This window comes from Oncorhynchus kisutch, linkage group LG14 (assembly GCF_002021735.2).
Source record: "Oncorhynchus kisutch isolate 150728-3 linkage group LG14, Okis_V2, whole genome shotgun sequence".
Classification (NCBI taxonomy): Eukaryota; Metazoa; Chordata; class Actinopteri; order Salmoniformes; family Salmonidae; genus Oncorhynchus; species Oncorhynchus kisutch.
In genome coordinates this window covers 54,601,413-54,627,375 of record NC_034187.2, presented here as the reverse complement: position 1 = coordinate 54,627,375, position 25,963 = coordinate 54,601,413, and the positions used below count along the sequence as shown (strand labels likewise).

General features: G+C 43.6%; 1 protein-coding gene across 1 annotated transcript; it reads right to left on the bottom strand.

The window, feature by feature from the left end:
• Nucleotides 1-2,750: 2,750 nt before the first annotated feature.
• LOC109903662 (hepatic leukemia factor) lies at nt 2,751-23,285 on the bottom strand. Its single transcript, XM_020500521.2, has 4 exons — nt 19,581-23,285; nt 13,295-13,717; nt 8,196-8,461; nt 2,751-7,562 (listed from the first exon to the last, which is right to left on the bottom strand). The coding sequence occupies exons 1-4, from the start codon at nt 19,768-19,770 to the stop codon at nt 7,347-7,349; spliced, it is 1,095 nt and encodes a 364-aa protein (XP_020356110.1). The 5' UTR covers nt 19,771-23,285; the 3' UTR covers nt 2,751-7,346.
• Between the last annotated feature and the right edge of the window lie 2,678 nt (nt 23,286-25,963).

Below are 25,963 nucleotides of genomic sequence, written 5' to 3'. Positions count from 1 at the left end.
AATGGGAGACATTTGCTGTAACTGCAGGCCACGGAAATGATGGAGTGTGTTGCCCTTTTAATATACCGCAGCTTAGATGTATTTAATCATGTTGATACTTAAAAGGGAAACGGGAGACACAACGATATACAAACAGTTCACCAAATGGTTAGTAAACGAGTTATAACAGGTCATAACCAGCGTATGACCTTCACGTCGTCGTGTTCCTTGGTCATTCACCAGTGTCCTCTATATCCTAACCCTCATGACTTATCGAAACACCTTGCTGTCAACTCTGCTCGGCGACATGCACGACAAATGTCAGGAGCCACATATCAACAAGCCCTACACATCAGACAGGCTCGCACCATATATATCCACCACACTGGTGATCACTTACACTGCCTACATTACATTACAGCCGGGTCTGAATAGGCACACATCACAGAATACATCAGTGGGATTTTCATCTCCAACTACAACCGTCGCTCATTAATGCCGGTCGGCCTTTGAATCGGATTCCGCACGGAACTCGATACCACCCCGGAACAATTACAGGGCTGATTCGGTAATCAGCATGCCCGTGACATTTGGCTCACTCGGTATCGCGACAGCTTTTCCAGACCTGCCAGATATGCCGGGCCTCCCACACCACCACGGCAATCGCTCATAGGGCCACTGGCACGCTCAGCTACAGTGGAGGAGGTGGCGGGTGGTGTTTGCTTGCGCTGTGCAAGGCCACACCGAGACATTTGGAGTGACATTCACGTGAGGCGTCTCTGAGTCTCGGGGCTATGATGTGACAGGCTACCCAGCTTGACCCCCCCACCCCCCACCCAACACACACACACACCCACCCATCCAATAGCACAGTGTTACAGGTTGGTTGTCAGGGAGATGGAAAAGTCCTAAAAGGGGAGGCTAGGGGAGGAGGGGAGCCATCTTCCCTGGTTGTCAAAATGGTTCTTAATGAAAGCTGGGGGGGTGAAAGAGAGAGAGGGGGGGTGAGGAGTTAGTGGGGGGCAGGGGGTGTCCAGTAGGATAGGGGTTAAAGTGACGGGGAGAGGGGGAGAAAGTGAGAGACAGAAGGCGTTGCTTGTGGAGGTTTGACGAGAGGCGAAAATAGAGGAGAGAGAGGATTGGGAAAAAAGTGAGAGAGGAGAGAAGAAGTAAGTGAGAGAGGAGAGAAGAAGTAATGGTGGAGGTAGGGGTAAGGAGATGGGGGTACAGAACGAGCGAGAAAGAGGCGGGGGAGTGGTGGAGGTTGGAGAAGAGAAGAGAGGGGCACCACAGTGAGGGACCTTACGTCTGTTTTCCATTGAGGCATGGCACATCACACAGCCGTAATGAACGGGACCTCTCACCCAGTTCTGTAGGGAGCTGAGGGAGGCTTTGAAGAGCACAGAGACGGACATCCACACATGTAAAGACATTACACTACCCACTGCCACACTCTCAAGCACGCGCTCCATGTCTCTCTTCAATTCTCTCAGGCCCAAACTCTTGCACACCAACATCCACACGTGCATTCTCTCTTTGTAAATGATTAGACGGTCTTCCTAGTCACACACACACACTCATCATCGCAGTAAGACAACTATTTCCCTCACGTAATCTTCCTGTTCTCTACCCTCTATTTCTTTCACTCAGCGCCGTTCTTCCTTAAGCATATCCCTGCCTCAGTGACGACAGAATAACACTCCGTAGCGGTTTAATCAGTAGCAGGCCAAGGACTTGATCCCGTGGTCAAAACACTGGCTTGCGTCTTAAATGGCACGCTATTCCCTTTATAGTCCCCTACTTTTGGCCAGGGCCCCTGGTCAAAAGTAGTGCACTAAAAAAAGGAACAGGGTACCATATGGGACATAACCAGCGTGGTCTCCCACCTCTAATGGTAGGGAACACATTTGTCCTCCGGCAGTGTTGTCAAGGACACTGTGAGGCCATGGTAATTGAAGGCGTTGCAGTGTGTCCACCACTTAATCACTGCTCTGGTGAAGAGCGTGAAAACTTGCCTTTGGCCCTGCTCCTATCGAGTAGGCTCAGATTTGTTTTTTCCTGCATCTAACACTATAACACACGCTCTGCTAGATCCGAGATCAATTACTTTTTTATTTTATTTTTTCGAAATGTATCCTCTTTTAGGGCGAAAATCAATGGCTTCGTCCAGACTATTTTTCTAGCCCCAAGGCAGACACAAACATTGTAATGTATGACATCCAGGATTTGTGGAGGGTTCTTTTTTGTCAAACGTGAAATCAGCCTGTGCTACAGTCTCTATTGAACTGCGATCATATCAAATGTACAATCATTTACTTCACCTGGGAAATCAGAGCATTACATATTTGTATCAAGTGCAGCCCTGAAACACTATCAAACTTTCCATGGTGAAATGGATACTGTGGTCAGAAAACAGTCGCTCCGGGAGTCCATGTGGATCTATCATTTGAACCCATGTTAGTTAACACCTGGGCGATGCCATGCTGCTACTACTGACTGAACAGACGGCAGACGGAGTTGAGAGGGAACTGCTTGAAGCAATCCATGTTGACGAACAGCTGAACCAGCCCACTGGTCACAGGTGGCAGTGGGCCGCCATTTTATGATGTCTAATATGGTCTCGGGGGGGGGGGGGGGGGGGGGGGTAGCACCATCTTAAATGGCCTTAGTGCCTTCGTTGTACTTTCTGATGCTGTGAGAGTTCGATTCACTGTAGTTTCACACAAAGGGAAGATATACAATTTTGACAACATACAAGACACCACAAAAGCTTTCTCAGTGAGTAAGGATGAATCTTTATTGGTGATTTCGGAAAAGCCAGACCACATCCCCCAGCATCCATATAGGCAGGATCAGTAGACATTACTGGTGCATTAGGGTAGTGGTGTGCTCATGGGATTTGTAGTTTATTTATAACAGTCACAACAGGTAGTAGTTTATAATCCACATGGGGAAGGGGAAATAGGCTGTGTACATTACCCGCAATGCCATTTAGTAGCATACCATCATTGTGAGGATGGGCTACAAATGCCCACAAAAAGTTGTAGTAATCATACAGTATACAGACATGTAGAAAAATACCGCTGTTAAAAGTTTATAAGCTTCTGCAAACAAGTCCCAGGTATCAAAAAGTTGCTTCTTCGTCCATCAAAAGATGGGTGGTGTTAGAAGCCTGTGCTGGGAGATGTAGTTCAAATTCTTCCAGGTTTTTTTTTCTTCCTTCAAGTCCATAGTTTGTGGTTGTTTCCGCTTTTGTTACATTACAACACACACGGACAAGACTACAGCCCCCACAGTGCACCTGGAGATAGTGGATGGTGCCGATAGTGAACAGGCTCATGGAAAATAAAGTAGAGTAAAGATGGTCTTGAAAAATACAAGGGAGATAAAAATGAGAACTGCAATCCCACTTAAAAAGTTGTAGCAAGGAAAAGAAACAAGAGTAGTGATAATAACAACGACAACAACGACGATAATACTAGCAATAATAACTGTAATAGAGAGAAGAATAAAAAAGAACATTGAATTCTATGTCTGAAATCAACAAAGACCTTAAAATCCAGAACTGGTATAATTACAACCTCACTACCAAGGTGAGTTGGTAGTACGCAGTACAATTCCATCTAATTTTACCGAAATGTACTGCTAAAGTGGGCCAGCTCCGAAATGTATCCTGGTCAAACCGTAAAAAGAAAGAACAACTTCAGTAATCAAGATTTAGCGTAAGAGTTTTTTTTTTTTATCCCCCAGAACACCTGAGAAATTGACAATGATTCCAATCATTTTATACTACATTTATATATTCAAGCCATGTATATTATTACATCTATAGTCACATGTTCAAGCATATATCATATACACACACATATCTAGTGAGAGATCAGTTTTCGTATTTAATTGTACATGTGTATGGTACATTAGGGTGTATTGTTTCACTGGGTAAAGTTGTTCAGGAAAGGTGTAGACATACTCTTCTGTGTGTCAATCTACATATACGATTTCCTCTTACAACACGATACGCAAAATAAAGAACAAACCAAGAAAATAAAAGGTATAGGTAGTTCAGTTACTATGTTGAGGTGTGTGTGTGTGTTCAGATGGAGGATCAGGATGAGCACCATATATAGTCCGCACTAATAAGAAGAAGAATTGTAATCAAACGTGAGGTGTGTTAACGGTCGGCATGCTCAGGTTCATGCTAAACCCTGCCAACTTAACCTGGGCCATCGATTCCAAACCAGTTTAAATTCGGCTTCACAATTCAAAATTGGATCAGGAGAGAGAGAGAGAGAGATGCTGTAGAAAGTGATGAAGTGTTGTGTGCTATCATACATGGCCCTGCGTTTCAAGGTCCAGCTTGCTGTCAGGGCCAAATAAGTGTGTGTGTGAGATAATTTGAGAGCGTGTGTGTGAGTACGTGCATGCATGTCATTTCATGTAAAAATGCATATGTAGTCACTGGTCCAGCTTATTTGACTGTGTGGCTTGACTTGTCTGTTTGCGGTGTGCCGAACATATTCACCCATCGACATGAATACCTGGCAACACATTTGAGCAATATTTATTCACAAATATCTATGTGGCTGCAGCTGTCCTCGCGATTGATCACTGACTGTAGCATTTCCATTTATTCTCTCTCTCTCTCTCTCTCTCTGTGCCAGACACACAATTAAAACGATTTAATTCCAGAAAGGAATCAAAGAGAAGATAACAAATTAAAGGGCAACTCCACCACTTTTCAAATTCACTTTCGTTATCTCCAACACAATACCAGTGTCAACATAGATAACATGGCCAAGGGTATGTGGACACCTGCTCGTCGAACATTTCATTCCAAAATCATGGCCATTAATATGGAGTCGGTCCCTCCTTTGCTGCTATAACAGCCTCCACTCTTCTGGGAAGGCTTTCCACTAGATGTTGGAACATTGCTGCAGGGACTTGCTTCTATTCAGTCACCAGAACATTAGTGAGGTCAGGCACTGATGTTGGGGCGATTAGGCCTGGCTCACAGTCGGCGTTCCAATTCATCTCAAAGGTGTTCAATGGGGTTGAGGTCAGGGCTCTGTGCAGGCCAGTCAAGTTCTTCCACACCGATCTAGACAAAACATTTCTGTATGGAGCGCTTTGTGCATGGGGGCATTGTCATGCTGAAACAGGAAAGGGCCTTCCCCAAACTGTTGCCACAAAGTCGGAAGCACAGAATTGTCAAGAATGTCATTGTATGCTAACCATGAAAAACAACCACAAACCATTATTCCTTCTCCACCACCAAACTTTACAGTTGGCACTATGCATTGGGGCAGTTAGCTTTCTCCTGGCATCCACCAAACCCAGATTCGTCCAACGGACTAATGGTGATGCATGATTCATCACTCCAGAGAACGCATTTCCATTGCTCCAGAGTCCAATTGTGGTGAGCTTTACACCACTCCAGCCGACGCTTGGCATTGCGCATGGTGATCTTAGGCTTGTGTGAGGCTGCTTGGCCATGGAAACCCCCATTTCATGAAGCTCCCGAAGAACAGTTATTGTGCTGACATTGCTTCCAGAGGCAGTTTGGAACTCGGTAGTGAGTATTGCAACCGAGGACAGCACTCGGTGGTCCAGTTCTGTGAGCTAGTGTGGCCTACCACTTCGCGGCTGAGCCGTTGTTGCTCCTAGATGTTTCCACTTCACAATAACAGCCATTGCAGTTGACCGGGGCAGCTCTAGCAGGGCAGAAATTTGTTTAACTGACTTGTTGGAAAGGTGGCATCCTATGACGGTGCCATGTTTAAAGTCACTGAGCTCTTCAGTATGGGCCATTTTACTGGCAATGTTTTTCCTATGGAGATTGCATGGCTGTGTGCAAGATTTTATAAACCAGTCAGTAACGGGTTTGGGTGAAATATTTGATTGTGTAGTGTATGTGAAAAAGGTGCATTTCTAGGTTTTGTAGAAAAAAAAACAAGGTTAAAAAGTTCTCCCCAATGACATCAAAAGTTTCAACATTTAAAAAACTGTGATTTTCAAACACTGAGATTCGCGGTCACGCGGGGAGCTAGAAAATACTCTCCCTTGGGCTAAAAACTTGTTGCAGGTGATGTCATAAGAGAAGCATTTTTGGGGGGACCTTAGTTCGTATCTTTTTAAGCACAGACAATAGGAACGTGATGTTCTCACATATGTAAACACTGGTTTGATGGTGGAGATGACGATAATGCAGTTGAAAAGAGGAAGAATTGCCCTTTAAAAAGTAAACTTGTCATTTTTTCAATTTTCATCATCTCCAGAACCACCCCAACATCAACATATGTGAAAAGTGTTTCCAATGACATCATCGGTGTGCATCATGTGATTTTAACCAATTACGAGTAGGCATTGCCTACTAATTGATTGATGAACTCATTGGAAACACTTGTCTTTTTTTACTACAAAACATAAATGCCCCATTTCCACATGTTAAATGGTACTGGCGATGATGAACATGAAGTGAACATTTTTGAGAATTCCCTTTTAAGTGCTTCAACGAACCCAACAGAACAAAATTAAAAACTATACAATATCTTCGATCTGTCTATGTCCACAAACATTTACTAAGATAATTCTCCTCTCTTGCCGACACGTTATCCCTGGATACAACCATTATACATTCTCAATTACGACCTCTGACCCCTCTATCTTAACGAGTTCAAAATATATCATTTACCAATCCATTTACCAATAGCCCCCATCACTATACTAAACTCACCCATTTATAAAATATTACTTCCAAAATCCCCTCTGAACTGTCCATCTTTGCAAATATAAAAATATAGTTATGTTGAAATCTCTTCGCTTTCTCTCTTTCCACCTCTCCTAATCTTCCTCTTCTAGTTATACTGTAGCTCATCCTCTGTTTTCTAGTTTGCCCACGTCTCCCTCCCTGCCCAGTACAGTTCAAAAATATACATGTTTTGTCATAGAAATAAAGTACACACCGGTCTTCCCCTGGCTTGTCTCCTTGTCTATAGCTTAAAAACATTAGTTGTCTTGTGATCTGTATGATTTGAACACCTCATTTGAACGGGTGCATGTATGGCCCTGCGCATTACCCGGAAAAACACTGCAATGCACCTGATATAAAACACTGAATGACGTCGCGACGCCCAAGTGACAATACCCGTCAAAGAGACGCGGGAAGTGAAACCAGCATAGCACAGAATCACTAAATGGAGGCTGCACTCACTGCAGGCTACTCGCAACATGGACGCTTACGCAAGGTGTCATAGGATGCTTACGCCAAGTCTACGTAGGCCGTACGCGCACCCCCTCAAATAAAGGGCTGCCAATGTTGCCTTATACCCCTCTCTCCTCCACCGCCTCCCTCCTCTTCCTCCTCCTCCTCACAAGTCTCCGTGTCGACTCTCAAACTTGTTGAGGATGTTGCGGCAGCGGCCCAGCTCCTTGCGCATGTCGGCCACTTCCTGTCTGAGAGCAGCGTTCTCTCGCTCCAGGAAGGCGGCGCGCACCGTGATCTGGTTCTCCTTGAGGCGCCGGGCGTCACGTGAGCGCTTGGCCGCCTCGTTGTTCTTGTAGCGCCGGCTCCAGTACTTGTCGTCCTGCAGGAGTCACCACAAAGTAGAGGCGTGTTGTGGGGGGGGGGGGGGGGAGAGAGGAAGGAGAGGGGCAAGAAGGCTCAGTTTTGTGATGGCGAGGGGGGCAGGGGGAGAGGGGTCACAACTGAGCATTGTATTTGTATGTATATAAAGATTTGTGTAAACGTTTGTGTTGAAATGACTGAAAAGTACACAGAGCCTTACTAATAATTCCATCACAATCAGCTACTCTACAGACAGCAATATGACAGTTTCCTACCTTCTTACCATGGTGTTACATGCACATCTACATGCCAGGTCCATCAGGAATGTATAACTACTTCTTCTGCTCTACAATGAGCCAGAAAGATGAACGCATGCACCTCAATTACGTAATTAGTTCTAATTCATCGAATTCAGCCTGTAAAAAAACCTGCACGTGCATTAAAAGGTAGACTCAGCAATATGACATCACACGCAGCGGGGTGGACCTCCTGCCTACAGACATCAGAATTTAAACTTGCCCCTTCCCAATGTGTGCCATCCACTTAAGCAGGAAGTTGACCTGCTTTTTAGGATGACATTTTGTCAACTCTACCATTAAGCTTCTTATGTGCAAACTACATTTAAAGACAAGAACTGTAAGAAATGTAGCACCTTCTGCTCGTCTGGCACCAGCATCTTGCGGGCCTTCTTGATCATGGGCTGTGGCTTGAGCTCCTCGTCCGAGAAGCGGTGCCTTCGGGGGTCGAAGGCTTCCTGGCCCGGCACGCTGGACAGCGCCACGTCCGCCGGGTCCGGGTCAAAGTTCACCATGACGTCAGCAGTGCCACTGGTGACCGGCGGGCCCCCTGGCGGCCCGGCGGGACAGGGAGAGGTAGTGGTGGAGGAGGGCGAGAGGTCAGGAGGCCCAACTTGGCCACCTATATGGAGACAGGCCAACAAAAACAAACTTGTGGTTGATCACATACTTCTCATCATGGCCAGGGTGAAAGGTCAAAGCCTCAAGCATGCCAATAATAATAATAATAATAGAGGATGAGTTATTTCTGTGTATAAAGGCATCATCACACATTTATAAACAGGCTGCTGCACGGAGGTTGCAGTGTTACCGGTCAGCCACCAGGTGGAAGCAGAGGCCACATCACTCCGTCAGTTTTGGAGTTGAGTTGGCAGCTGGCTGATCCAGGATAAGATGGCACCAAAGCCTAATCTTAATAACAACCATTTTGGGCAAAAGGTTGAAACCGATCCAAAAACTGTGTTGCTGGGTAAACAACCTTCTACCAGCAGCTCTAAGCTTTCTTATGCCCTTTGCCATCTTTTACCTTTGGTCAAGGTCATTCTATTTTACCCTCACTCAGTAAAATATGCTTGATCGTCAAAGGAGTAGTTCACTATTTTACAGCTTGATGTTAGATGGTTGCTCACCCTGAAAGTAATCTATGGGCCAAGATAACTGAACCATTGATTCGTTTTTCTTTAAACAGCCACTACAAAATTCAGCTAACCATCAACTCCATATTTGGTTTGATGCTACTTAAAATGTGATTTAAAAATGTAAAAAAATACACGCTCACATCACTTCCATTGATTGTTAGCTTGTGGTAGTTAAAGTTAGCTGAAGTTTTTAGTGGCTGTTTAATGAAACAGTATCTGCTGGGCCATAGATTACGTTCACGGTGAGGAACAATCATCAAGTTGTAAAATACACCTATAATATATTTTGTATACTTAATAGCAATACAAGTACATTTTCCAGGTAACAATTCTGAGCAGGGTTGTTGGCAACGAATGTTTGATTGCGATTTGTTTTTAGAAAACACTTGAGGAAATAGAAATGCTGAAATGGAATGTGCTTTAGGAAGTGTTACATAAAATGCGCTCCCCCGTCCTCTCACTACATAGCCACCACAAAGACAGTTCCCTACAATACCCCTCCAACACCTACCCCACCCCCCATACTCCCTCTATCTTCAATTTAAAATATACACAAGATCCTTCCTTTGTAAGTATCCAAAGGAGAAACCACTCTGCCTCACGTTCTTCCTCCCTCCTTCAGAAAATAACACAGAGAGCACAGCTGTCTAAAGCAGCCCCCCCCCCCCCCACCACCACACACACAAACAATAAACCTCACCTTTCATTTCATAGCAGTCTTTCCCTCAGTCCTTATGTCAACAACATGTCATTCTGAAATGTTATGTCACAATGTTGTTCAGTGTGTAAAAATGGTATGGCGACATGGTGGGGATATCTCTGCAACGTAAATCTCTTGGCTTCTTTATGGAAGGCTAGCCTTATGCAATATTATGCTCTCTCTCTCTCTCTCTCTCTACTTTACTCCCTCTTTATGCCTCGCTCCCTCCAACCCCTCCCCTTGCTCTCTCGCGCCATTGCTCTCTGCATCGGCACGTGACACAACGCCTGCACATGGCCCAAGCGTGTGAGAGAGGGAGTAAGGGGGAGGGAGAGACAGAGTGAGAGGTTTTAAAACATGCAAGGAGAACACTCAACTGGGCTCTCTCGTTTTTTACTGTATTGCAGAGTCTTTCTTTAACCCTTTCCTCTCCACGGGTCATTCAAATGATGTATTGTGCTAAGCACTCTTGACTGTATTCCCTGGTCTGTAACTCATCTATATATTTTGTTCTTCGTAAAGTTAGTCTGTTTGTGTAGAAGGGATTTAGCAGATCTGTTTCGGTCCGGTGTGAACGTTTTGTCAGAAAAATAGAAAGGGACACGTCATTTGAAAGCTACAGTCCTTGTCTTTTTGGAAATCAAACTCAAATCTTACTGCTGGCGATGTCATAAGAGTATGCAAAGTAGGTCTAGTCATGGAAAAGGGTACACCCTGATGGACATTGTAAAGCATGTGCTTGTAGTTTTGAAAACCAAATGCACTTTATGGTGGTAGTATACAATATTATGCGTTTATTAGAGGTTAACTGCGATAAAACCAGGTGCCAAAACAAACGACCCTGAATCGTCTACTGGACAAGTTGTTTGAGATTATACCCTGTCTTTTTACCCTTTGTATATAGCTTCTGCTTGTTTTTGTCCCCTGTCCCTTGATCATCTTCTGCTAGCATCAAGCCACCAATTTCGCACTAGACGGGGGATTTGGGGATTTATCAATGCACAGTGAGGCGTTTGTACTTTGGAATAAAACCTAAAGCAGTTCCATTGGCCCTACTAAATATTTGTTTTTGCCTTGGAGCTTCACAAACTGCCGTGTTTTCCCCCACCGACCAATGCCGACATGGGGCATGTTGAGGAAGGTGCAACTACTGCAATGACAGTTTCAGTCATCTTGTGACATTGTCGATCTTGTGACATTGCTCAGACACACACCAACGCAAAACGCGCAAACATATGGTGAAAAATAATCCCTCACCTACACACCGGGGGTTGGAACCGGCACAAGGCACAGAAATGGAACCTGGGCCTCCCGTGTGTCAATGGCACCGCATCACAGTGCTTGAGGCGTCACTACAGACCCGGGTTCGATCCCAGGCTGTGTTACAGCCGGTTGTGGTCAGGAGACCCATGAGGCGGCGCACAATCTGGGTTAGGCCGTCCGGGATTTCCTTGTCCCATCGGACTCTAGCAACTCCTTGTGGCGGGCCAGGCGCCTGCAGGCTGACCTTGATCGCCATCTGGGCGGTGTTTCCTCGGACACATTGATACGGCTGGCTTCCGGGTTAAGGAAGCAGTGTGTCAAGAAACAGTTCAGCTTGGCAGGGTCGTTTTGAACAGAAACAGTATATTTCTCTCCCTGGTCGGAGAGAATGGCTCTCGACCTTCACCTCCATAGGGGAGTTGCAGCAATGGGACAAGACTAACTACCAATCGGATATCATGAAATTGGGGAGTAAAAGGGGTAAAAGTACAAATATATATATATATAAATATATATATATATATATATATACACACACACACAGGGCAAAAACGTATTTAGTCAGCCACCAATTGTGCAAGTTCTCCCACTTAAAAAGATGAGGCCTGTAATTTTCATCATAGGTACACTTCAACCATGACAGACAAAATTAGAAGAAAAAAAATCCAGAAAATCACATTGTAGGATTTTAAATTGATTTATTAGCAAATTATGGTGGAAAATAAGTATTTGGTCACCTACAAACAAGCAAGTTTTCTGGCTCTCACAGACCTGTAACTTCTTTACGAGGCTCCTCTGTCCTCCACTCGTTACCTGTATTAATGGCACCTGTTTGAACTTGTTATCAGTATAAAATACACCTATCCACAACCTCAAACAGTCACACTCCAAACTCCACTATGGCCAAGACCAAAGAGCTGTCAGAGGACACCAGAAACAAAATTGTAGACCTGCACCAGGCTGGGAAGACTGAATCTGCAATAGGTAAGCAGCTTGGTTTGAAGAAATCAACTGTGGGAGCAATTATTAGGAAATGGAAGACATACAAGACCACTGATAATCTCCCTCGATCTGGGGCTCCACACAAGATCTCACCCCATGGGGTCAAAATGATCACGAGAACGGTGAGCAAAAATCCCAGAACCACACGGGGAGACCTAGTGAATGACCTGCAGAGAGCTGGGACCAAAGTAATAAAGCCTACCATCAGTAACACACTACGCCGCCAGGGACTCAAATCCTGCAGTGCCAGATGTGTCCCCCTGCTTAAGCCAGTACATGTCCAGGCCCGTCTGAAGTTTGCTAGAGAGCATTTGGCTGATCCAGAAGAAGATTGGGAGAATGTCATATGGTCAGATGAAACCAAAATATTACTTTTTGGTAAAAACTTAACTCGTCGTGTTTGGAGGACAAAGAATGCTGAGTTGCATCCAAATAACACCATACCTACTGTGAAGAATGGTGGTGAATACATCATGCTTTGGGGCTGTTTTTCTGCAAAGGGACCAGGACGACTGATCCGTGTAAAGGAAAGAGTGAATGTGGCCATGTATCGTGAGATTTTGAGTGAAAACCTCCTTCCATCAGCAAGGGCATTGAAGATGAAACGTGGCTGGGTCTTTCAGCATGACAATGATCCCAAACACACCGCACGGGCAACGAAGGAGTGGCTTCGTAAGAAGAATTTCAAGGTCCTGGAGTGGCCTAGCCAGTCTCCAGATCTCAATCCCATAGAAAATCTTTGGAGGGAGTTGAAAGTCAAAACATCACTGCTCTAGAGGAGATCTGCATGGAGGAATGGGCCAAAATACCAGCAATAGTGTGTGAAAACCTTGTGAAGATTTACAGAAAACGTTTGACCTCTGTCATTGCCAACAAAGGGTATATAACAAAGTATTGAGATAAACTTTTGTTATTGACCAAATACTTATTTTCCACCATAATTTGCAAATAAATTCATTAAAAATCCTACAATGTGATTTTCTGGATTTTTTTCTTCTAATTTTGTCTGACATAGTTGAAGTGTACCTATGATTAAAATTACAGGCCTCTCTCATCTTTTTAAGTGGGAGAACTTGCACAATTGGTGGCTGACTAAATACTTTTTTGCCCCACTGTATTTGCCGAGGTTTCAGGACTTCTGACACCATGTTAAGATCTTAGTCAGATATGACTGTACTGCGCAGCAGAACACGAGCAAATGGCTCAGCTTCAAAACGTTAGTGATTAATTTAGCGATACCCGATGCCGTACTCGTACGTTAGTTATTGATGAAAAAAAAACAGGCCTTAACCCGATGTATAACGTTGGGGCCCGTCGGGCTCGGCTCAGGTAGCAGAGCTCTAGTACTAACCATGTAGGCACTCGGGCCCTCCCATCATGCCTGGCAGTCCGTTTGGTGGCAGCGGCACATTGTCCAGGCCCAGCAGCGAGGAGGAGGAAGATGAGGAGGACATGGAGGACGATGAAGAAGAACATGGCGGAGGGGATGACGGCGGGCACTGGGAGCTCTGGTTGGGCACGGCCGACTGCAGGGAACTCTGCGAGGGCACCTGGGCACTGGCGCTGGAGCCGTTGCCACCTTTGTTATGCATGGCCATGCCGTTCTCAGTCAGGAACTCCTCCAGGTCCATGTACTGAAGCTGGAAGAGGCCCCCGTCGCTGCAGGGCAGCGTGCGCTCCCACAGATGGGGCCCCAGGAAGGCCGACTGGGAAGGCCGGCCACCTGGACCTCCACTCATGGAGTCCTCGTCTGAGTCCTGGGGTTTGTCTTTATCTGTTAGTGGGAGATGGGGAGAAAGAGATAGAAAGGAGATGGAGAAAGAGAGCGAGCGAGATGGAGAGAGAATAAATGAAAGAGAACAATTGGAGGAAAAGGGGAGAGAGCGAGAGAGGGTCATTGAGTGCAAAAATCCAGCCTGTTCAGTGTTCATCACTGCTGTCGCTTATCATCACATAATCTGCCTGGGAGCCATTGTGCCTTCAACAGCTCTGCATGCAACCAACCGCCATTACATGGCTGATTCAGCAACAGTGCCAGCAGTCTTCCCATCCACACACAGGCTGGCTGACAAATGTGAGTAAGGGTGTGAGATGCTATGCTAATATCATGAAGGTGAACTGAAATGCTACTCTGACATCATGAAGATGAAGTGAGATGCTAAGCTAGCATAATGAGGAAAGAGAGAGATGCTAGGCTAACATAATGAGGGAGTGAGATGATACGCTAACATTATTAGCGGAGGTGGCATCGTCTCGTGTCTCAGCCCTCACTCCCTTGAATTGGCAGCTTAGCGAGGGTAATAAGGGGAGGCGAGAGCCATCACATTAATGAGCAAGGAGAGGGGGCTCCAAAATGGGGGATGACTATCAGTGTGACACTGCTAAGAGCTAGGCAGAGGAGATCAGATAGAGGGTTGAAGAGGTAGGGAAAAGGGTGACAGGGCTGATTCATAGTGTGATGATCACACCAGGGCTGTACTGGCCAGCACAGCGCATTATTGTCAGCACACACACACGCCTACACACAGTTTTGGAAGTGAGATAGAGAGGAGAGAGGAGAGAGACATGCAGAGGGAAGAGAGAGGAGAGAAAAAAGGGAATGCAAAATAAGCCAGACAGACAGGAGAGATGATAGAGAAGAGAGGAGACATGAGGAGTGAAAGGGAGGAGAGGAGAGAAAAGCAATTCAAAAATCATAAATAGACAGGAGAGAGGCGAGATGGAACAGAGGAGTAATTAGGGAGGAGAGGATGGAGACAGAAAAAGAGGGAATGAATATAAGAGGAGATGTGGTGATTAGGAAGAGGAAAGGGAAGAGGAGACTAAAGAGATTCAAATAGGAGGAGAGATGGATGACAGAGCGATATTGGTAGATGAGGGGAAATATAGGCGATGAGAATAAAGAGGGTGAGAAGGAAGAGAAAGAAGAGGGAGTGGAAATAGGAGGAGTGATGGAAGAGAGGAGAGAAAAGGATAGGCAGAGAGAGATATGCAATGCAAAGAAAAGAAGTGGGATGAGGAAAGAAATAGAAGTGAAGGGGGATTGAGGGAGATGTGACAAGTGCAAGAGGAATGAATGAGGGGGATTTGGTAAATGTGCTAGAGGATGGAGAGGATGGAGAGGCGGACAGAAGAGGTAGGAGAGGAGCGATACGCACAGCGAGTGGGTGTATATGAGGGTGTCGAACAAAGCAAGCAAGCCAACCAGGGAGAGAAATATACTGTTTCTGTTCAAAGGGAAATGCATCATGCATCGAAGCCACAGGCAAGCAAATATGTTAGATGCAAAAGACTCCATCTCATGTAATAAAGCCCTTCTCCATCCCTTAACATTAGTGATGCACCCCGACTATGCATGCTCTAATGGTGAACTTGATGCTGGTAGGTCCTTTGTGCCCCGAGTCCATTGGAGGAGCTGTCAGTCTTGGTCAGCGTCACCTCTTACACAAAGATATCCATGGAAATTGTGGAGGGCTGCTGTTCAACTCTATAGCCACCAGGGGGAGGCTGTTAGTCAATGTGATTGTTGTTTGTGTACAGACACCAGCTGACTAAGGTTGTGACATCCCTTTAACCTAAACGTTAAGTTCCTTATTTTAGGGGACTAGCTACAGAACTGTTTCGCCTGCACAGACTGGAATATGTTCTGGGACTCTTCCAATGGCATTGAGGAGTTTACCACATTAGTCACCGGCTTCATTAATAAGTGTATCAATGACGTTGTGCCCATAGTGGTCATACGTACATTTCCCAACCAGATGCCATGGGTTACAGGAAACATCCGCACTGAGCTAAAGGCTAGAGCTGCCGCTTTCAAGGAGCAGGACACTAATCCGTACACTTATAAGAAATCCCGCTATGCCTGCCGACGAACCATCAAACATGCAAAATGTCAATACAGGACTAAGATCAAATCCTACAGCAACGGCTCTGATGCTCATCGGATGTGTCTTAATGGAATAAAAAAGGGAAACCCAGCCAAGAGCTGCCCAGTGACATGAGCCTACCAGACGAGCTAAATGCCTTCTATTCTTGTTTTGAGGAAAGCAACACTGAACCATGCGTGAGAGCACCAGTTGTTTTCCAGACGACTGTATGATCACACTCTCCATAGCCGATGTGATAAGACCTTTAAACAGGTTAACATTCACAAGGGACAGACAGATTACCAGGACGCGTACTCAGAACATGCGCTAACCAGCTGGCAAGTGTCCTCACTGACATTTTCAACCTGTCCCTCATCACACTGAGTCTGTAATACCTACATACTTCAAGCAAACCAACATAGTCACTGTGCCTAAGAACACTAAGGTAACCTGTCTAAATGACTACCGCCCCGTAACACTCACATCATAGCCATGAAATGCTTTGAAAGACTGGTCATGGCTCACATCAACACCATCATCTCAGAAACCCTGGACCCAGTCCAATTTGCATACCACCCCAAACAGATCCACAGATGACACAATCTCTATTGCACTTCATACTGCTCGATCCCACCTGAACAAAAGGAAGAATGCTGTTCATTGACTACAGCTCAGCGTTCAACACCATAGTGACCTTCAAGATCATCACTAAGCTAAGGATCCTGGGACTGAACCCTCCCTCTGCAACTGGATCCTTGACTTCCTGACGGGCTGCCCCCAAGGTGGTGAGGGTAGGCAACAACACATCTGCCACGCTGACCCCCCTGCGTGATAACCCATGACTGCGTGGCCGTACAAGTCTCCAACACCATCATTAAGTCTGCCGACGGGGCTGTAGTAGAGCGGGTCGAGAGCTACTTGTCCCTCGGTGTCCACATCACTAAGAACCTATCATGGTCCAAACACACCAACACAGTTGTGAAGAGGGCACGACAATGCCTCTTCCCCCTCAGGAGGCAGGAGTCTGAAAAGATTTATCATGGTCCCTCAGATCCTCAAAAACTTCTACAGCTGCACCATTGAGGGCATCTTGACTGCCTACATCACCGCTTGGTAAGGCAACTGCTCGGCATCCGACCACACGGCACTACAGAGAGTAGTGCATATGGCCCAGTACATCACTGGGGCCGAACTCCCTACCATCCAGGACCTCTATACCAGGCGGTCATAGCCACGGGAATTAGGGGGTTGCTGCAACCCCCCCTCCCTGAAAAATCTAAATTATATTTGAAATAAATAATTTTTCAGAAAAGTAGTGCACTGGGCATTTAATAGTTCTGTATTATTAGACCAATATAGCCATCTGCAGTGCCAGCACAGGCAAAAAAGATTAGTCCAGCCCCACCCCAACTACTTCCCACAGTTATGCAGGCAGTGTCAGAGGAAGGCCCTAGAAATGGTCAAAAACTCCAGCCACCCAAGTCAGACTCTTCTCTTTGATACAGCACGGCAAGCGGTACTGGAGCACCAAGTCTCTGATCAAAAGGCTCCTGGACAGCTTCTACCCTCAAGCCACAAGACTTCTGAACAGTTAATCAAACGGCTACCCAGACTATTTACATTCAAGCCCTCTATTATTTATTTCTCAGTTGTTTTGCACTCACACTCCAACACACACATTACATACACTCACACATGCATATTGACGCCACACACACACACACAGCTTCTACTCTGTTTATTATATATCCTGATTGACTAGTCACTTTTCCTCCTACCTACTTGTACATACTATATTACTTCAATTACCTCGTACTACTGCACATTGACTCGGTACTGGTACTCCTTGTATATAGCATCGTTATTGTTTTAATTGTGTTACTATTTCCTTTTTTATTTAGCAAATATTTGTCTTTTTTTTAAACTCTACACTGTTGGGAATGTCCTTTAATTTAAGCATTTCACTGTTAAGTCTGCACCGGTTGTATTTGGCGCATGTGACCAATAAAGTTTGATTTGACTCAAAGTTCTGGTTGTCCTGCTTCACGTGCTGCTCTCATCTGAGATGCAGTATGTGAAATCTGACGCCATATTTGCATAGGCAGGAAAAATGTGTCGCTCCCTATCTAAACAAAGGATCGATTTCCTCTGGCTGTGAAGCTTGCAGCTCCACTTACAGCATATGAAACAGGTGATTGCAGAAAAAAAATATAGATCTCACTGTGATGTTCTCGGATGGACTTAGAGCTCTCAACATGAAAAAAATACAAAATAATTTAGAACAATATAAACAAGACCACTTTCTCTTGGTCACGCTTAAGGTTGAAGTTGTAACAAGTTAGCAGGCATTTGAATGGCGTCTTTTCCATCATCAGTTATATGAAATGGTGCCAATTTTGTTCTGTCACGAAGTATGATCATTTTTATTTTATAGCAATACGAAATATTAAATAAGTCATTAATCATTTGTTACTATATTTAGAATGCATTTTAATAATTTCAAATCCTTACCTCAACTTTTGTTGAATAGGAAATAAATCATACATGATTTTTCATATTTTCATCATATTGCGAACTGTGAACACCTCAGGATTTTATAACTACTTGCTAGAAAGGTGAGATTTTAATATTTCTAGCGGTAATGACTAGATATTGCTTATGGCCTTCATGATAAATAACTACTTTTGGGTACATCTATTTTTTTTTTACATTACATTTAACAACCTTCCCTGCCCCCACCCTTAGTTAATATTTGAGCATTTACAATGTCTGTGTTTGTTGGATTGAGAGCTCGGTGTACACTGAGCGTACAAAACATTTGGAATACCTGCTCTTTCCACTGACCAGGTGAATCCAGGTGAAAGCTATGATCCCTTGATAAATCCACTTCAATCCGTATAGATTTGTATTTAATTATTTAACCTTTTATTTAACTTAAGTTAAGAACAAATTCTTATTTACAATGACGGCCTAACCCTAGTGGGTTAACTTCCTTGTTCAGGGGCAACTTCCTTGTTCAGGGGCAGCTCTGGGATTCGATCTAGCAACCTTTTGGTTACTGGTCCAACGCTCTTACTACTAGGCTACCTGCCGCCCCATACAATAGATGAAGGGCCTTTAAGCCTTGAGACATTGATTGTGTATGTGTGCCATTCAGAGGGTGAATGGGCAAGACAAAAGACCTTTGAACGGGGTATGGTAGTAGGTGACAGGTGCACCGGTTTGAGCTTGTCAAGAACTGCAACTCTGTTGGGTTTTTCCATTTCAAAAGTTTCCTGTGTGTATCCAGAATGGTCAATCACCCAAAGGACATCAAGCCAACTATGGGAAGCATTGGAGTCAACATAGGCAGGCATCCTTATAGAAGCTTTGGACACCTTGTAGAGTCCATGCCCCCAACGAATTGAGACTGTTCTGAGAGCAAAAGGGGCTGAAACTAAAATATGTTCCTAATGTTTTGTACACTCAGTGTACATCAATATCATGAGATATGTCCTTAATGAAGGATAAACACACTAATGTTCTATGCTGTGTATGTGTTGTTGCTGACAACAAAAATATGAACCTATTGGCATAATAAGTCATGCATAATACAAGTTAATGAATGCTTTATACAAGTTAAAGAATACTTTATATTTATAAACATGAAACCAAGCCAACGAAATGAAAACAAAGTTTGCAGGCCACTCTGTGTGTGTGTGTGTACTTATTTTAATATTTGTTATGCATATACTGTCCCCTTCCTTCCTGCCCTCACCACACAAACCTCACCTTTCATTACACAGCAGTCTTTCGCTCGCTGGTCAACCTTGATGGGCAGCTGTAGGAGAGTCTTGAGGCTGGCCATGGAGTTCAAGTGTCCGCCGGTCGGGACACTGCCCGCAAGGTTACCAGTGCCGAACTGTGGGCTCGCTCCAGCCGGGAGGTCAGGCGGTAGGAGCTGTGTGAGCGGCCTAGACATGATTGGGATGGTCGTTGATTCCCACGGTGGAATGAGCGCTGAATTTATCCGATTAATCCACAAAACGATTGACTGGCTGTCAGCGGGTTCACAACAGTTACGTGACGATTAAAAAGGTGGACAGCTGAATACACACTGCTAGACCGACTGTTATTTACCTCATTCGAAAACCGAATGTTAGCCTATCTAAATATGCATTAAGAAAGTGCTAGAGAATAGTACAATTCGACATGACAAATATAATTGTATATCAACAATAAACTATTGCTATTGCTCTTCCAACTTTCCATGAGAAAATCAAAAGTGAAAATGATGTCCTCAAAAATATGTTCATGGTAAAAATGTGTTTTATTCAATAACCTTAACAAATGCAATGTGCCCTTTAAGAGTTAATCACTTATCCCAGCCTCTATCTATGAGATAAACAAAGTTGCACGTCAGCGCTCAGATTTCGCCAAAATGCCGTGCTTGATGATGTCCGTTTAATTGAGAATAGGCATCAAACCGAGTTGATTTTCTTCTTGACCTGGACAAAAATAAAACAAACAAACCTGAGGGTTGTCCATGGAGTAAAATGGATTATGGAGCGGTACCTAGAAATCCAATAATAGAGAAAATAAGTGTGGGCGGGGGGGTGATAGGAGGAAAAAAAAGTCGTCGTCAAATAATATCCAACATGAGTAGGATAGGTGTTGAGGTCTCGTTTTTCCTCTCCCTACTTAGTCGTTCTCGCTCCCTCGGTCTTTCTCTCTCGTTATTTTTGTCGTTTACCTTCTTTCCCTGCCTTTCTGTAGGCTACGAGCAAGGAAGCAACCGAGCACCGCAAGAGTCAGCTGGAACGAACACGGGCCGCACTCGTGACATCAGCGCTCACAGGGGATTGGCGCTGGGGGAGAGGCTGATCAATATTCATGATCTACAACTCCGAAAACGCCCAAAACTACATTAATGAGCACCACCCCTTCTTAAACAAACCAGGGGGAGTTGTTGATTACTGTAACCAAACCACGCCGACTTGAACAATTCGCCCTCTGCATAACTTTTAATGTAACCAATGGATGGAACACGTGGTTGACCTTAATGTCAGTCATAAAGCTAAACTAGTAACCACGAGATGAATGGACCAATGCACATATCTGATTAAGATCACGGGTCCTGTAGGTTACACACAAACTCCACAACTGCAACCAATCCTAAACCTACACAAGAATGGAATTGCTTTGCAATGTCCAGTACCCTCTGATTTAATTTTAAAAATGTTACTATTAATTAAATTCCTTGTAGACTACTTGGAGTGTGGACTAATCTCTGTAATTGCAAGGATCCGGAAACCAAATTCAACAAATCATTAAAATCATCATTATCAATAATTTTGCATTTAATCCGCCAAAAATTGTGAAAGTCTGTGTTTTTGCCGACACAAAATATCTATCTCCCTACTACCTTAAAACCGATTCCTTGCACTCGAAGGGAGCACATGGCCCTGGCACGCGCGGATACTGCCTACCAGCGATTGGTTCAAATTAGGTTAGTCTCTGCCCTTCGCAGAACGCTATTGGACAAAACTAGGTCATTGGCTCCGCCCAAAGATTTCCCCATGGTACGGCCGCGTGAGACAGAGGCGAAGTAAAACAGGCAAGTGAGCCCAGTGAGATTGAAAGGATTAGTTGTTTCATTTAGCAAGATTCAGAGATCATACGGAATTTGCTTTAAAGTAATTGGTGACCACCGCACAGTGTAAAAGTTTTCCTTGATCATTTCCTTATTTATAGTATTCCAATAATGACAATAGGCTATTACATCTTGACCCTACTAATACATTAATTATAGCCTAATAATGAGCATCAACACTTAAAATATATCTATGAAAGGTACTTCTCTATGTTAACTAACCCTCTAGTTAATATTTGCTTTGAAAGTTAAATACAATTTTGCCTTGATAGTAATAACTTCCCATTTAATCTGTCACACTTCTGAAGTACAACAGTGTTTTGTGCTATTTTACAGAATTTAAAAACATGCTTCTGAGGAACTGTGTTTTGGAAAAGTAGACCACATCATCAAATCCACATCACAACTCTCACTATTCATGTTTTAAATGACAGACATTAATGCTCTGTATTATTTATATTACTATTCACATGGAGCCTTTCAAAAGAAGTAGGGGAAATGTTGGGATTTGAATTAAATGAACAACATGGATTGTCTGCCTTGATAATCCCAAATTTGAGTGGTTAAAATTTCCTAATGCATTTGTGCATTTATGTTTCATAAATGAAACAATAACCTGTCACAATTTATTAACTTCAATTTCAAAATATGTATTAGACCTACAAACCACTAGATGGAGGCGATACTGCGGTTTTCAAGAGCAAACACATAAGACAAAAACACACTCAAAATATATGGACAAATTATTCACACAGATTAATCACTCCTTGACTTGTGTATATGGTGTGAATTGTTATAGGATGGTGCATGTATAACTTCATTTCTTTATGTATATTGCAATGTTTCTCATACACAAAATATTCCCCTCCGTGTCCCTGGTCATGCTTCATAAAAGGGCCGCATATGGCCATCTAGAGGACACTGAATAGTAATACACAAATAATTTTCTAACCACAAATGCATGGCTGTTCTCCCAACAGTAATCAAATGTTACTGTGCATTTAATGTGTATCTATCTAATCTGCAGTTTTGACTGCAGATTCACACCCTTTACCCTATGAGAAACTGACGTGTTTAATCCATGCCCTGCAAACTGGTGACAAAATACAGTATATAAAAAAATAAAGAACTTTCTGAAAGGAGGATTCTAGCAAATACACACATAAGCAATCTTCCAGAACAGCCAGTTGTGAGTCTGAAACAGCCGTACTCATCCTCAAGGATTTTTTCCACTCTGTTTCTAAATTGAGCATGGAATGTGCCAACAAGTGAGCAATAAACATCTCTGCAGTATAAGGACAGCGCACTGGGGCACCAAGTGTGGAGGACCTGGCAATTCTGCCATTCTTCTGATCAACATACAGTGCATTCGGAAAGTATTCAGACCCCTGGACTTTTCCACATTGTTACGTTAGCCTTATTCTAAAATGGAATATATACGCTACCGTTCAAAAGTTTGGGGTCACTTAGAAATGTCATTGTTTTTAAAAGAAAAGTTCATTTATTGTCCATAAAAAAAAAACATAAAATTGATCAGAAATACAGTGTAGACATTGTTAATGTTGTAAATGACTATTACAGCCGGAAACGGCTGATATTTAATGGAATGTCGACACAGGAGTGATGATTGATGATAATGGGCCTGTGTTTAAATGGCACGTTGTGTTAGCTAATCCAAGTTTATCATTTTAAAAGGCTAATTGATCATTAGAAAACCCTTTTGCAATTATGTCAGCACAGCGGAAATGACTCCGATTAAAGAAGCAATAAAACTGGCCTTGTTTAGACTAGTTGAGTATCTGGAGCATCAGCATTTGTGGGTTCGACTACAGGCTCAAATTAGCCAGAAACAAATAACTTTCTTCTGAAACTGGTCAGTCTATTCTTGTTCTGAGAAATGAAGGCTATTCCATGCAAGAAATTTCTAGGAAACTGAAGATCTCGTACAACGCTGTGTACTACTCCCTTCACAGAAAAGCGCAAACTTCATTAAATAGTACCTGCAAAACACCCGTCTCAACGTCAACAGTGAAAAGGCGACTCCGGAATGCTGGCCTTCTAGGCAGAGTTGCAAAGAAAAGGCCATATCTCAGACTGGCCAATAAAAATAAATAATGAAGATGGGCAAAAGAACAGACACTGGACAGAGGAACTCTGCCTAGAACTCTGCCTTTTCTGACGAGTAATAACTGGAGTTTCAGAAGAAAGTTCTTTGTTTCTGGCCATTTTGAGCCTGTAATCGAACCCACAAATGCTGATGCTCAACTTGTCTAAAAGCCAGTTTTATTGCTTTTTAAAACCAGAACAAAGTGTTCAGCTGTGCTAACATAATTGCAAAAGCATTTTCTAATGATCAATTAGACTTTTAAAATGATAAACTTGGATTAGCTAACACAACGTGCCATTTGAACTCAGGCATGATGGTTGCTGATAATCGGAATCCACGCCTATGTTGATATTCCATAAAAAATATGCTGTTTCCAGCTACAATAGTCATTTACAACATTAACAATGTCTACACTGTATGTCGGATCAATTTGATGTTATTTTAAATGGACACAAACATTAGAAATGTCCTTGTTTTTGAAAGAAAAGCTAAGTGACCCCATATAGACAAAGCAAAAACAGGTTTAGACATTTCTGCAAGTCGATAAAAAAAAAAACACAAAAATATCACATTAACATAATTATTCCGAACTTTGTTGAAGCACCTATGGCAGCAATTATAGCCTAGAGTCTTCTTGGGTATGACGCTACAAGGTTGGCACACCTGTATTTGGGGATTTTCTCCCATTCTTCTCTGCAGATCCTTTCAAGCTCTTTCAGGTTGGATGGGGAGCATTGCTGCACAGCTATTTTCAGGACTCTCCGGAGATGTTCGATAGGGTTAAAGGTAACTCAAAGACATTGAAACTTGTCGCGAAGCCACTACTGCGTTGTCTTGGCTGTGTGCATAGGGTCGTTGTCTTGTTGGAAGGTGAACCTTCGCCCAAGTCTGAGGTCTTGAGCGCTCTGAAGGAGGTTTTCAAAAAAGGAGCTCTCTGTACTTTACTCCATTCATCTTTCACTCAATCCTGCCTAGTCTCCCAGTCACTGCCGCTGAAAACATCCCCATAGTATGATTCTGCCACCACCATGCTTCCTTCACCGTAGGGATGGTGCCAGGTTTCCTCCAGACCTGACACTTGGCATTCAGGCCAAAGAGTTGAATCTTGGTTCCATCAGACCAGAAAATCTTGTTTCTCATAGTCCAAGTCCTTTGGGTGCCTTTTGGAAAACTCCAAGCAGGCTGTCATGTGCCTTTTACTGAGGAATGGCTTCTGTCTGGCCACTCTACCATAAAGGCCTGATTGGTGGAGTGCTGCAGAGATGGTTGTCCTTCAGGAAGGTTCTCCCATCTCCACACAGGAACTCTGTCAGAGGGACCATTGGGTTCTTGGTAACCTCCCTGACCAAGGTCCTTCTCCCCCAGCTCTAGGAAGAGTCTTGGTAGTTCCAAACTTTTCCATTTAAGAATGGAGGCAACGAACCTTCAATGGAGCATACATCTTTTGGTACCTTTCTCCAGATCTGTGCCTCGACACAATCCTGTCTTGGAGCTTTACGGACAATTCCTTTGTCCTCAAAGCTTGGTTTTTGCTCTGACATGCATAGTCAACTATAGGACCTTATATAGACAGGTGTGTGCCATTCCAAATCATGTCCAATCAATTCAATGTACCAAAGGCAGACTCCAATCAAGGTGTATAAACATCAAGGATGATCAATAGAAACAGGATGCACCGGAGCTCAATTTCCAAGTCTCATAGCAAAAGGTCTGAATACTTATGTAAATAAGGTGTTTTTAAAAATATTTTTTATACATTTGCCAACATTACTAAAAACCTGTTTTCACTTTGTCATTATGGGATATTGTGTGTAGATTGATGAGGGTGAAAAACATTTTTTATTTTTAGAATAAGGCTGTAATGTAACAAAATGTGGAAAAAGTCAAGGGGTCTGAATACTTTACGAAAGCACTGTATATGAAGGTAAATAAATAGCTAACTGTTTAGGAGCGGTCATTTGTGCTTTGGCAAAAATTGCTCTCGATTTAAATCAGTGGTATTCAAACTTTTTCAGTGCGGAGCCCATTTTTTTGGCCAGAATTTCTACCAACCCCACCCACTCAAACAAGTAGCGTAATCAGTCCGCACTTAAATATGTTGCATTAAAGCTTACTTAATTTTTACATTTTGGAAATTATTTTCACTACATCAGGTATAGCGTAGAGAGACATTTAGGATTTCCAGCCTTCTTCATTGTGTAGGTAAACTTATTTGAAATCAAAACAGCATTTGAAGGGAACAACCGATGAGCAGCAGGTGCTTCTCAGGGTTGCCGCTAATCTTACAATCAGGGATGTGGGTTTCTGGTCTACCTGTATACAAATAAGACCCTCATTGCATTTCCCATGCATCCCCACTAGGGTGCGACTTCAAATACCACTGATTTAAATAAAAGGGGAAGGCATGAGATTCTT